The sequence below is a fragment of the Oncorhynchus clarkii genome, chromosome 3 (genome assembly GCF_045791955.1).
Source record: "Oncorhynchus clarkii lewisi isolate Uvic-CL-2024 chromosome 3, UVic_Ocla_1.0, whole genome shotgun sequence".
NCBI lineage: Eukaryota > Metazoa > Chordata > Actinopteri > Salmoniformes > Salmonidae > Oncorhynchus > Oncorhynchus clarkii.
Window position 1 is genome coordinate 4,241,940 of NC_092149.1, and position 13,943 is coordinate 4,255,882.

The following is a 13,943-nucleotide window of genomic DNA, read 5'->3' on the forward strand; positions in this document are numbered from 1 at the left end:
CGGAGATTAAAGCTTTGAGTCGTCTTGTGTATGTCTGTATCAGCTTTGCACGTCTGGATTTTGAGATTTTCTCTCATTCTTCCTTGCTGATTTTCTCAAAATCTGTTAAATCAGATGGTTGATCGGCGGTGAACAGCAATCTTCAAGTCTTTCCACAGATTTTCAATGGGATTCAAGTTTGGGCTTTGGCTGGGCCACTCAAATACTTTCACATTCTTGTTCTGAAGCCATTCCAGCATTGCTTTGGCTCTATGCTTGCAGTCATTGTCCTATTGGAATGTAAAATCTTCACCCCCAGTCTAAGGTCGTTTGCACTCTGAAACAGGTTCTCTTCCTGTATTTTTTTCCTATATTTTCCTGTATACTTACCAGTCTCCCAGTCACTGCCTTTGAAAAGCATCCCCATAGCATGATGCTGCCACCACCATGCTTCACAGTCAGGATGGTGTTAGACGGGTGATGAGCTGTGCCTGGTTTTCTCCAAACATATTGCTTTGCATTCAGGCCAAAGAGTTTTGTTTTTGTCTCATCAGACCACAGAATCTTTTGCCTTATGCTCAGTCTTTCATGTGGCTTTTTTGCAAACTCCAGGCGTGCTGTGGTGTCATTTTCTCAGGAGTGGCTTCCGTCTGACCACTCTTCCATAAATCCCAAATTGGTGAAGTGCTGTGGAGACTGTTGTCCTTCTGGTAGGTTCTCCCATCTCAGCCAAGGAACTGCAGTTTTGTCAGAGTGGTTATTGGGTTCTTGGTCTCCTCCCTGACCAAGGTCCTTCTTGCCTGGTTGCTCAGTTAGGTCGGACTGGCACTTTCAGACAGAGTCTGGCTTGTTCCATATTTTTCAACTTCCCGATGATGAAGACCCGATGCTCTTGGAAACTTTCAACACTCTTGAAAGTGTTTTATACCCTTCCCCAGATATGCTTTATCACAATTATATCTCTGAGATCTACGGACAGTTCCTTGGACTTCATGGTATAGTTTTTGCTCTGACATCCACTGTCAACACAGGTGTGTTTCTTTCTAAATCATGTCCAAACAATTGAATTGGCCCCAGGTGGACTCCAATCAAGTTGTAGTGACATCTCAAAGATGATCAAAGGATATTGGATGCACCTTGAGCTCAATTTGGAATGTCATAGGAAAGGGGTATGAATACATATGTAAATGAGATATATATTTTAGTAACAAATTCTAAAAACATGTTTTCACTTTGTCATTATGGGATATTGTGTGCAGATGGGTGAGAGCATGTTTTATTTAATCCATTTTTAATTCAGGCTCTAACACAACAACATGTGGAATACGTCAAGGGGTATGAATACTTTCTGAAGGCCATACATTGAGTTCTATGCCGTGAGTTCTATGCCGTGAGTTCTATGCCGTGAGTTCTATGCCGTGAGTTCTATGCCGTGAGTTCTATACAGTGAGTTCTAAGCAGTGAATACTTTCTGAAGGTCAGCAGTGAGTTCTACGCAGTGAGTTCTACGCAGTGAATTCAACGCAGTGAATTCAACGCAGTGAGTTCTATGCAGTGCAGCGTGAGTGGAAACCCATAGCTAGACTATTGATCTCTTTACACTGTTATATGTTGCTTTAATGTGATTGACAGACTGGAACAGAGCGTACATTCCAAATGACACCCTATTCCCTCATATAGTGGACTCATTTAGGCCAGAGCCCTGTGGGAGCGCTGTGACTCCTGTTCAAAAGTAGTGCACTATAAAGGGAATAGGGTGCCATTTGGGACACAACTATGAAGAGCTGGAACAGAGTGCGTTTCACTTGTGGTCTTGAGGAAGGAAACAGCCAGCCGACTGAAGACTGAAATAACCTGAGGATTTAGAAGGACTGTGTGAACTGTTTTACTGAGGGTGTTAGAAGCAGCGTGTTTAGAAAAGAAAATAATGTAACAATTCAGAAATAGAACTACTAGGTGCCGTGGTTCGGCCATTTAACGTGGCCCTGACATGTGGCGCAGACCGAGCTTTTCACCAGAAATATGCCATAAGAAAACAGTAGATTTCAGGGCCCATATTCATAAAGCGCCTTAGAGAAGGAATCCTGTTCTAGGACCAGTTTTGCCTTTTGGGTTATAAAATGAATGGATAGATGGAATCTGATTCTATACTGAACAAAAATATATGTGCAACATGCAACAATTTTAAAGATTTTACTTGAATTACAGTTCATATAAGGAAATCAGTCAATTGAAATAAATTCTTAAACTACGTTGGAGGCGGCTTATGGTAGTGAAATGTCCATGGCACAAGGTGCACCTGTGTAATGATCATACTGTTTAATCAGCTTCTTGATATGCCACACATGTCAAGTGGATGGATTATCTTGACAATGGAGAAATGCTCACTAACAGGGATGTAAGCAATTTGTGCGCAAAATTTGAGAGAAATAAGCTTTTTGTGCGTTTGGATAATACTACAACAATTGGATACCATGAAATTGGGGAGAAAAAGGGGGGTAAATTATATATATATTTTTAAAGATCAATCATTATTTCTGTCATCTTATATGCAATGGGTTCTGTACATACTGCATGTCTCTGTATTTCTGCAGTATAGACAGAGATGTACCCAGGGACTCTGATGGCACAGCTGGCGCTGCAGTATTGACAGACATGTTCTCTATACTGTATATCTGCAATATTGACAGACATGTTCTCTATACTGTATATCTGCGGTATTGACAGACATGTTCTGTATACTGTATATCTGCAGTATTGACAGACATGTTCTGTATACTGTATATCTGCGGTATTGACAGACATGTTCTGTATACTGTATATCTGCAGTATTGACAGAGATGTTCTGCATATTTCTCCAGTATTGACAGAGATGTTCTGCATATTTCTCCAGTATTGACAGAGACGTTCTGCATATTTCTCCAGTATTGACAGAGATGTTCTTCTAATGCCCTTGATCCAGGCTTCGCTAGTGATATGTACGGTGGCTGCTGCCTCTGCTCTTCAGCGTCTACTGGACTTCGCCCACATAATAACTAGTGTCAAATATAGCAGGGAACAGGGCTGAAGCTGACCCACACAACACACCCATGGACCTGAGGTTAGCTGAGGATAGCAACCGACCGATGCCTTGAAGACAAACAACAGCATAGCTCACATTCACAATAAGACCATGTCAACGTGTATTTCAGTAAAAGAGTCCTGACCTGAAACGATCACTATGCTAGGAGTTATACTAGACATTCTCCAGAGTTTAAAACGCCTGTAATTTAAAGGCAGATAGGTCCACTGCTTGTTTTTCCAGATCCATCAGTGTATTTTGGCTGCAGCAGGAGTGGTCCTCACTCAGTAAATACCTGCCCTGTTGTAACACACTGGGTGTGTCCCAAATTGCACCCTATTCCCTGCATAGTTCACTTACCCCTATAGGCACTGGTCAAAAGTAGTGCACTATATAGGGAATAGGGTGCCATTTGGAACCTAGTCTTAGTTAACTAGCCTGGCACTGTGGCAGCCAGACAGAGACCACCTCTTCTCAAGACACAAACATACACACTCACGGCCCTCAGTCACACATGTAAATGTTTGGTTTGTTAGACAACACTGTGTGAGTGATTGTCAGTGAACTGCTGTCCTGTCATGTACAGAATAGGTACACCTTGCTTTATCCTTTCTCTCAGTCTTTGTCCACAAAGAAAAGGGAAACGATGATGTGAAGTGTGTTAAATTTCTCAACAATGTCTCTCTGTATCTGTCTCTCTGTGTCTCTGTGCAGAGATCTCTTCATTGTGTGTCCCACCATAAAGATGGCCAACTTCTGGGCAGCTAACACCAGATCCAATGTGTTCATGTACTACCTGCCTGAGGACACCGCCCAGACCAGGTAATCACTGGGTGTGAGGCAGCCAGGTCAGGTCAGGCCTCCAGACCATTGACTACTAGTCAAGTAGTACTTGCGTTAACTCAGACTACCTCGTTGTGTCCAGAAATACTATTACATGTGTTTTGCTGTGTTGCTATGGAAGCGGCATGATAATCTATTATTTATTTGTTTTGTTTTGCTGTGTTGCTAGGGAAGTGGCATGATAATGTATTATTTATTTTGCTGTGTTGCTAGGGAAGTGGCATGATGATGTATTATTTATTTGTTTTGCTGTGTTGCTAGGGAAGTGGCATGATGATGTATTATTTATTTTGTTTTGCTGTGTTGCTAGGGAAGTGGCATGACAATGTATTATTTATTTGTTTTGCTGTGTTGCTAGGGAAGTGGCATGATGATGTATTATTTATTTGTTTTGCTGTGTTGCTAGGGAAGTGGCATGATGATGTATTATTTATTTGTTTTGCTGTGTTGCTAGGGAAGTGGCATGATGATGTATTATTTATTTTGTTTTGCTGTGTTGCTAGGGAAGTGGCATGATGATGTATTATTTGTTTTGCTGTGTTGCTAGGGAAGTGGCATGATAATGTATTATTTGTTTTGCTGTGTTGCTAGGGAAGTGGCATGACAATGTATTATTTATTTGTTTTGCTGTGTTGCTAGGGAAGTGGCATGATGATGTATTATTTATTTGTTTTGCTGTGTTGCTAGGGAAGTGGCATGATGATGTATTATTTATTTGTTTTGCTGTGTTGCTAGGGAAGTGGCATGATGATGTATTATTTATTTTGCTGTGTTGCTAGGGAAGTGGCATGATAATGTATTATTTGTTTTGCTGTGTTGCTAGGGAAGTGGCATGATGATGTATTATTTATTTTGTTTTGCTGTGTTGCTAGGGAAGTGGCATGATGATGTATTATTTATTTGTTTTGCTGTGTTGCTAGGGAAGTGGCATGATGATGTATTATTTATTTGTTTTGCTGTGTTGCTAGGGAAGTGGCATGATGATGTATTATTTATTTGTTTTGCTGTGTTGCTAGGGAAGTGGCATGATGATGTATTATTTATTTTGTTTTGCTGTGTTGCTAGGGAAGTGGCATGATGATGTATTATTTATTTGTTTTGCTGTGTTGCTAGGGAAGTGGCATGATGATGTATTATTTATTTGTTTTTGCTGTGTTGCTAGGGAAGTGGCATGATGATGTATTATTTATTTGTTTTGCTGTGTTGCTAGGGAAGTGGCATGATGATGTATTATTTATTTTGTTTTGCTGTGTTGCTAGGGAAGTGGCATGATGATGTATTATTTATTTTGTTTTGCTGTGTTGCTAGGGAAGTGGCATGATGATGTATTATTTATTTGTTTTGCTGTGTTGCTAGGGAAGTGGCATTATGATGTATTATTTATTTTGTTTTGCTGTGTTGCTAGGGAAGTGGCATGATGATGTAGTGTTTATTTGTGTGTGATTTGTTTTCATTTCAGTGCTGACCTGTCAGTACCCCTGGATGTCCACTATGCCTTTGGCCTCCCCCACAGCCCCCTGACCTATGACCTGTTCACCAACACAGAGAGACGCCTCTCCCTACAGATGATGACCTACATGGCCAACTTCATCAAGTCCGGGTAAATTATTATTTTTTTAAATAGAAATTACTTTAAATAAACGCCAACCATACTTTATAGTATTTCCTTTTCAATCTAAATCAATTGGTTTATTTTGTATTGTTTGGTACATCTAAACCAATCTGCATGACTGGAGAATAGTGCCTTATGCATGTGGCGTCAGAATATACCATATCTGTCATTTAGCAGACACTTTCTTCCAAAGTGACTTACAGTCGTGCGAACATCACGTCTCTTACTGTACGTTTTCTCCTTGTGAACAGAAATCCCAACCAGGCTCACAGTGTGTCCCGCGTGGCCTTCAGCGAGGCGGCGCTTCCCCCCTGGCATGCCTTCCAGTCTCACCCTGAGGGGGACAGCTATATGGAGGTGGAGCCAGGCCTCAGCAACCACAGGGGCCTCCGCAGGGCCCAGTGCTCCTTCTGGGCCGACTACGTCCCCTCTCTGACCGCCTCCACTGGTGGGTACAAGTCCAAACTCAAAATAAGATGATGTAAATCATCAGTTTGCCTGACAAACCACAGACATCTTTGCCAAAAAAAACAGAGTAACACAAAGGCTAAATAAAAAACACAGAAAACAAGTGTTAATGATTCACTTCCTGTTCTTTCAGTGTCAGAAGGACATACATAGAAACGTACAGTATTCAGACACCTTCCTTTTTCTTTGTTTGGTTACTTTACAGCCTTATTCTAAAATGTATTAAATAATTCCCCCCCTCATAAATCTATACACAATACCCAATAATGACAAAGAGAAACAGTAAAAAGTTTTGCAAATGAATAAAATTAAAAAACGTATTTACCAAAGTATTCAGACCCTTTGCTATGAGACTCACAATTGAACTCAGGTGCATCCTGTTTCCATTGATCATCCTTGAGATGTTTCTACAACTAGATTGGAGTCCACCTGTGGTAAATTCAATTGATTGGACATGATTTGGAAAGGCACACACCTGTCTATGTTAGGTCGAACAGAGCAAAAACCAAGCCATGAGGTCGAAGGAATTGTCCGTAGAGCTCCGAGACAGGATTGTGTCGAGGCACAGATCTGCAGAAGGGTACCAAAACATTTTTGCAGCATTGAATGTCCCCAAGAACTCAGTGGACTCCAACATTCTTAAATGGAAGAAGTTTGGAACCACCAAGACTCTTCCAGAGCTGGCCACCCGGCCAAACTTACCAATCGGGGCAGAAGGGCCTTGGTCAGGGAAGTGACCAAGAACCTGATGGTCACTCTGACAGAGTTCCAGAGTTCCTCTGTGGAGATGGGAGAACCAGAAAGACAACTATCTCTGTAGCAATCCATCAATCAGGCCTTTATGGTAGAGTGGCCAGACGGAAGCCACTCCTCAGTAAAAGGCACATGACAGCCGCTTGGAGTTTGCCTAAAGGCACCTAAAGGACACTCAGACCATGAGAAACAAGATTCTCTGGCATGATGAAACCAAGATTGAACTCTTTGGCCTGAATGCCAAGCGTCACGTCTGGAGGAAACCTGGCACCATCCCTATAGTGAAGCATGGTGCTGGCACCATAATGCTGAGCCCGGACTTGAACCCGATCGAACATCTCTGGAGAGACCTGGAAATAGCTGTGCAGCGACGCTCCCCATCCAACCTGACAGAGCTTGAGAGGATCTGCAGAAAAGAATGGGAGAAATCCCCAAATACAGGTGTGCCAAGCTTGTAGCGTCATACCCAATAAGACTCGAGGTTGTTAATCGCTGCCAAAGGTGCTTCAACAAAGTACTGAGTACTAATGTAATATTTATAAAAACCTGTTTTTGCTTTGTCTTTATGGGTTATTGTGTGTAGATTGATGAGAAAAAAAACAATGTGATCCATTTTAGAATAAGGCTGTAACGTAACAAAATGTGGAACAAGTCAAGGGGTCTGAATACTTTGCACTGTATGTAGCCAGTAATTAGAGGTTTGCTACTGTATGTAGCCAGTAATGAGAGGTTTGCTACTGTATGTACTTAGATGGTGCCAAACGTCCAGTTTCCATCTGCAGAGCCTTTCATCTTTAGGAAAAACATCCATATATCACCACTTTAGAGAAGCTACTCTTACTTCACGGGATGACTTGGTGTCACAAGAAAGATGTCTCTCTGTTTTTCAGGCAAACTTTCATCTGCTGTGTCGGAAGGGGAATCTGCTGGTTTGGGGGCTGGAACTCCAACACCAGAAACCAAGTTATTTGTTGATTTCTTGACAACTGTCACCCAGAGCAAACCCAAGTCAGAGAAGGATGCTTATAATTAGAAAGAACATCCACACTACGTATCGTCTAATCTGCATTTAGGGTTTATCACTCACACATAGTGAGAAATGACATGTTGTTTCAACTGCCAAAGTAGTCGGTAAATTAAGTCGTGTCATTTAACTGCCTGTTTAGTTTCCATACAAATGAAATAAAACAATAAAACAATTGCATTACATAATACTCCTGAAGTCTGTGGTGTTGTTTATACGTTCTTCACGTCTAGAGTAGTAATCAGGTCATCTCTCGTGATGGCTTGAACATTAAAGTCAACTAGCTCATTTGGGTCTGTGTGCTGGGATTGGTAACCAAGGAGACATTACTTTAATTGAGTCAAATTGGAGAATCTCCAGAGTCAGTTACTAGACTGATAATAGAGGTGTAAAACAGCTGTCTTATTGAAGTGTACGTTTGGTGAAAGTTTCCAGAAACTTCCATCCGTGTGAAGTCTTGTTTCACCTGGCTCCGTCCCAATAGTGTACCCTACTATTTTAGTGCACTACTTCTAACCAGAGTCATATGAGCCCTGGTCCAAAGTAGTGCACTATTTAGGGTGCCATTTGAGATGCTGCCTTTGTGCGTTTTAAGAAAGTGGATTGTTGGACAATTCCAGGTGTTCATAGCCCCCAGGGGGGGGGAGTAGTAATAACAACGAATTATCTCACTAATCTAACAGAATGCTTGCCTTTCTTTTCATACCAATGACTATTCAAACCAAACAAAGGCCAAGAGCAACTAAGTACTTTTTCCAGGATGCCCCTCCTCTAGGAATGTTCCAAAATATATTTATACTATTACATATTAACACATAAACCAGCACTTCAATATTGTTTGTCATAACTTCCTCTTTCAGTCATATACAGTGGGGAGAACAAATATTTGATACACTGCCGATTTTGCAGGTTTTCCTACTTACAAAGCATGTAGAGGTCTGTAATTTTTTTAATCATAGGTACACTTCAACTGTGAGAGACGGAATCTAAAACAAAAATCCAGAAAATCACATTGTATGATTTTTAAATAATTAATTTGCATTTTATTGCATGACATAAGTATTTGATCACCTACCAACCAGTAAGAATTCCAGCTGTCACAGACCTGTTAGTTTTTCTTTAAGAAGCCCTCCTGTTCTCCACTCATTACCTGTATTAACTGCACCTGTTTGAACTCGTTATATGTATAAAATACACCTGTCCACACACTCAATCAAACAGACTCCAACCTCTCCACAATGGCCAAGACCAGAGAGCTGTGTAAGGACATCAGGGATAAAATTGTAGACCTGCACAAGGCTGGGATGGACTACAGGACAATAGGCAAGCAGCTTGGTGAGAAGGCAACAACTGTTGGCGCAATTATTACAAAATGTAAGAAGTTCAAGATGACGGATAATCACCCTCGGTCTGGGGCTCCATGCAAGATCTCACCTCGTGGGGCATCAATGATCATGAGGAAGGTGAGGGCAGTGTTTCAAATACTTGTTCTCCCCACTGTATGTCACATTCTTGAATGTGTTCACCCACAGGATAATTCACCACTTTGGCCAGTTGCTCGAAAGGAGACCACAAGAGATACAATCTAAAAGATAAGGGTGCCCATGAGGTCCTTCTAGTCCTAGTGGCCCCAGGGTTTACTACTGTAGAGACTGGCTGAGCTGGCCCTAACCTTACAGGGTTTACTACTGTAGAGACTGACTGAGCTGGCTCTAACCTTATAGGGTTTACTACTGTAGAGACTGACTGAGCTGGCTCTAACCTTACAGGGTTTATTACTGTTCTGTAGAGACTGACTGAGCTGGCCCTAACCTTACAGGGTTTATTACTGTTCTGTAGAGACTGACTGGGCTGGCTCTAACCTTATAGGGTTTATTACTGTAGAGACTGACTGAGCTGGCTCTAACCTTACAGGGTTTATTACTGTTCTGTAGAGACTGACTGAGCTGGCCCTAACCTTACAGGGTTTATTACTGTTCTGTAGAGACTGACTGAGCTGGCCCTAACCTTATAGGGTTTACTACTGTAGAGACTGACTGAGCTGGCTCTAACCTTACAGGGTTTATTACTGTTCTGTAGAGACTGACTGAGCTGGCCCTAACCTTATAGGGTTTATTACTGTAGAGACTGACTGAGCTGGCTCTAACCTTACAGGGTTTATTACTGTTCTGTAGAGACTGACTGAGCTGGCTCTAACCTTACAGGGTTTATTACTGTTCTGTAGAGACTGACTGAGCTGGCTCTAACCTTATAGGGTTTATTACTGTAGAGACTGACTGAGCTGGCCCTAACCTTACAGGGTTTATTACTGTTCTGTAGAGACTGACTGAGCTGGCTCTAACCTTACAGGGTTTATTACTGTTCTGTAGAGACTGACTGAGCTGGCTCTAACCTTACAGGGTTTATTACTGTTTTGTAGAGACTGACTGAGCTGGCTCTAACCTTACATGACCGTAGCTAAGCTTTGTTCCTGGCGCTCACACACACTACACTGTTCTGTGTACGTTGTACACATTCCACCTCATGGATGCCAAATAGATGAACAGAGAAATAGAAATGAGTTATGTGGTATGGACAGATTAATGCTAGTTCTACCACACCACACCTCTCCATGTAATCTAGACAGATTAATGCTATTCCTACCACACCACACCTCTCCATGTAATCTGGACAGATTAATGCTAGTCCTACCACACCTCTCCATGTCCTCTAGACAGATTAATGCTAGTCCTACCACACCACACCTCTCCATGTAATCTGGACAGATTAATGCTAGTTCTACCACACCACACCTCTCCATGTAATCTAGACAGATTAATGCTAGTCCTACCACACCTCTCCATGTCCTCTAGACAGATTAATGCTAGTCCTACCACACCACACGTGTCCATGTCATCTGGACAGATTAATGCTAGTCCTACCACACCACACCTGTCCATGTCATTTTGACAGATTAATGCTAGTCCTACCACATCACACCTCTCCTGGTTCTCTAGACAGATTAATGCTAGTCCTACCACACCTCTCCATGTCCTCCAGACAGATTAATGCTAGTCCTACCACACCTCTCCTGGTTCTCTAGACAGATTAATGCTAGTCCTACCACACCACACCTCTCCTGGTTCTCTAGACAGATTAATGCTAGTCCTACCACACCACACCTCTCCTTGCCATCTGGACAGATTAATACTAGGCCTACCACACCACACTTCTTTGTTCCGAGGGTTCACGGTCCTCATCAGAGAGGTCAACAGGTCAGTGTTCCCAGGGTTCACGGTCCTCATCAGAGAGGTCAACAGGTCAGTGTTCCGAGGGTTCACGGTCCTCATCAGAGAGGTCAACAGGTCAGTGTTCCGAGGGTTCACGGTCCTCATCAGAGAGGTCAACAGGTCAGTGTTCCGAGGGTTCACGGTCCTCATCAGAGAGGTCAACAGGTCAGTGTTCCCAGGGTTCACGGTCCTCATCAGAGAGGTCAACAGGTCAGTGTTCCCAGGGTTCACAGTCCTCATCAGAGAGGTCAACAGGTCAGTGTTCCGAGGGTTCACGGTCCTCATCAGAGAGGTCAACAGGTCAGTGTTCCGAGGGTTCACGGTCCTCATCAGAGAGATCAACAGGTCAGTGTTCCGAGGGTTCACGGTCCTCATCAGAGAGGTCAACAGGTCAGTGTTCCGAGGGTTCACAGTCCTCATCAGAGAGGTCAACAGGTCAGTGTTCCGAGGGTTCACGGTCCTCATCAGAGAGACAACAGGTCAGTGTTCCGAGGGTTCACGGTCCTCATCAGAGAGGTCACCAGGTCAGTGTTCCGAGGGTTCACGGTCCTCATCAGAGAGGTTAACAGGTCAGTGTTCCGAGGGTTCACGGTCCTCATCAGAGAGGTCAACAGGTCAGTGTTCCGAGGGTTCACGGTCCTCATCAGAGAGGTCAACAGGTCAGTGTTCCGAGGGTTCACGGTCCTCATCAGAGAGGTCAACAGGTCAGTGTTCCGAGGGTTCACGGTCCTCATCAGAGAGACAACAGGTCAGTGTTCCGAGGGTTCACGGTCCTCATCAGAGAGGTCACCAGGTCAGTGTTCCGAGGGTTCACGGTCCTCATCAGAGAGGTCAACAGGTCAGTGTTCCGAGGGTTCACGGTCCTCATCAGAGAGGTCAACAGGTCAGTGTTTCGAGGGTTCACGGTCCTCATCAGAGAGGTCAACAGGTCAGTGTTCCGAGGGTTCACGGTCCTCATCAGAGAGGTCAACAGGTCAGTGTTCCGAGGGTTCACGGTCCTCATCAGAGAGGTCAACAGGTCAGTGTTCCGAGGGTTCACGGTCCTCATCAGAGGTCAACAGGTTAGCTACAGTTAAATGGGGGATTTCCCATCCTCTCTGTCTACGTCCCCAAATGGCAACCTATTCCCTACATGCAGGTCAAAAGTGATAGGGAATAGAGTACCATTTTGGACACAGGATCTTCTAAACCTGCCAGGATACCAGCCACTCTCTACACCTTTATTCTCCAAAAAGCAGCGACCCATTCAGCATCAATTAGCAACAGCCTACATCCAAGGATAAAGCAATGAGTTAGGATACTAAAACCCACCTGGTAATTTCCTAGAACTGCTTTAAGGACAAAGTGTGGATTTTAGTTGTGTGTTTTAATTTATTAGACACACCACAAGGTTAAAGTAATTCTCTAGATCAGTGAATCTACTCTGTTGGATACAGAGCTCTGCTAGAGATATCCTGATGGATGCCCAATACCCTACTGAGGTTTGGCCAGTCTGATTATCATAGGATATCATCCTCTGACTGAGGATACATCCTCCGCTTTTAGGATTAATACAGTACTCCTCTATAACATTTTAGGATTAATACAGTATTCCTCTTGTACCTTTTAGGATTAATACAGTATTCCTCTATAACATTTTAGGATTAATACAGTATTCCTATATAACATTTTAGGATTAATACAGTATTCCTCTATAACATTTTAGGATTAATACAGTATTCCTCTATAACATTTTAGGATTAATACAGTATTCCTCTATAACATTTTAGGATTAATACAGTATTCCTCTAACATTTTAGGATTAATACAGTATTCCTCTAACATTTTAGGATTAATACAGTATTCCTCTATAACATTTTAGGATTAATACAGTATTCCTCTAACATTTTAGGATTAATACAGTATTCCTCTCTAACATTTTAGGATTAATACAGTATTCCTCTATAACATTTTAGGATTAATACAGTATTCCTCTTGAACCTTTTAGGATTAATACAGTATTCCTCTATAACATTTTAGGATTAATACAGTACTCCTCTTGAACATTTTAGGATTAATACAGTATTCCTCTCTAACCTTTTAGGATTAATACAGTATTCCTCTATAACATTTTAGGATTAATACAGTATTCCTCTTGTACCTTTTATAATTAATACAGTATTCCTCTTGAACCTTTTAGGATTAATACAGTATTCCTCTCTAACCTTTTAGGATTAATACAGTATTCCTCTAACATTTTAGGATTAATACAGTATTCCTCTAACATTTTAGGATTAATACAGTATTCCTCTAACATTTTAGGATTAATACAGTATTCCTCTAACATTTTAGGATTAATACAGTATTCCTCTCTAACATTTTAGGATTAATACAGTATTCCTCTATAACATTTTAGGATTAATACAGTACTCCTCTTGAACCTTTTAGGATTAATATAGTATTCCTCTCTAACCTTTTATAATTAATACAGTATTCCTCTATAACATTTTAGGATTAATACAGTATTCCTCTTGTACCTTTTATAATTAATACAGGATTCCTCTTGAACCTTTTAGGATTAATACAGTATTCCTCTATAACCTTTTATAATTAATACAGTATTCCTCTCTAACATTTTAGGATTAATACAGTATTCCTCTATAACCTTTTAGGATTAATACAGTATTCCTCTTGAACCTTTTAGGATTAATACAGTATTCCTCTAACCTTTTAGGATTAATACAGTATTCCTCTAACATTTTAGGATTAATACAGTATTCCTCTAACCTTTTAGGATTAATACAGTATTCCTCTAACATTTTAGGATTAATACAGTATTCCTCTATAACATTTTAGGATTAATACAGTATTCCTCTATAACATTTTAGGATTAATACAGTATTCCTCTAACATTTTAGGATTAATACAGTATTCCTCTAACATTTTAGGATTAAT

General features: G+C 41.5%; 2 protein-coding genes across 2 annotated transcripts in view; both read left to right on the plus strand.

Moving 5' to 3' along the window:
• Positions 1–64, plus strand: part of LOC139405580 (thyroglobulin-like) — a 7,295-nt gene extending 7,231 nt beyond the window's left edge. Inside the window, exon 11 of the mRNA XM_071147991.1 lies at positions 44–64. Within this exon, the coding sequence (XP_071004092.1) occupies positions 44–64 (21 nt within the window). The remainder of the gene's footprint in view (positions 1–43) is intronic.
• Positions 65–3,757: 3,693 nt separating this feature from the next.
• LOC139405642 (thyroglobulin-like) lies at positions 3,758–7,869 on the plus strand. The gene is made up of 4 exons (XM_071148058.1): positions 3,758–3,862; positions 5,343–5,483; positions 5,747–5,943; positions 7,607–7,869. Exons 1-4 carry the CDS (start codon positions 3,786–3,788, stop codon positions 7,747–7,749), a joined length of 558 nt encoding a protein of 185 aa, XP_071004159.1. The 5' UTR covers positions 3,758–3,785; the 3' UTR covers positions 7,750–7,869.
• Positions 7,870–13,943: the final 6,074 nt, after the last annotated feature.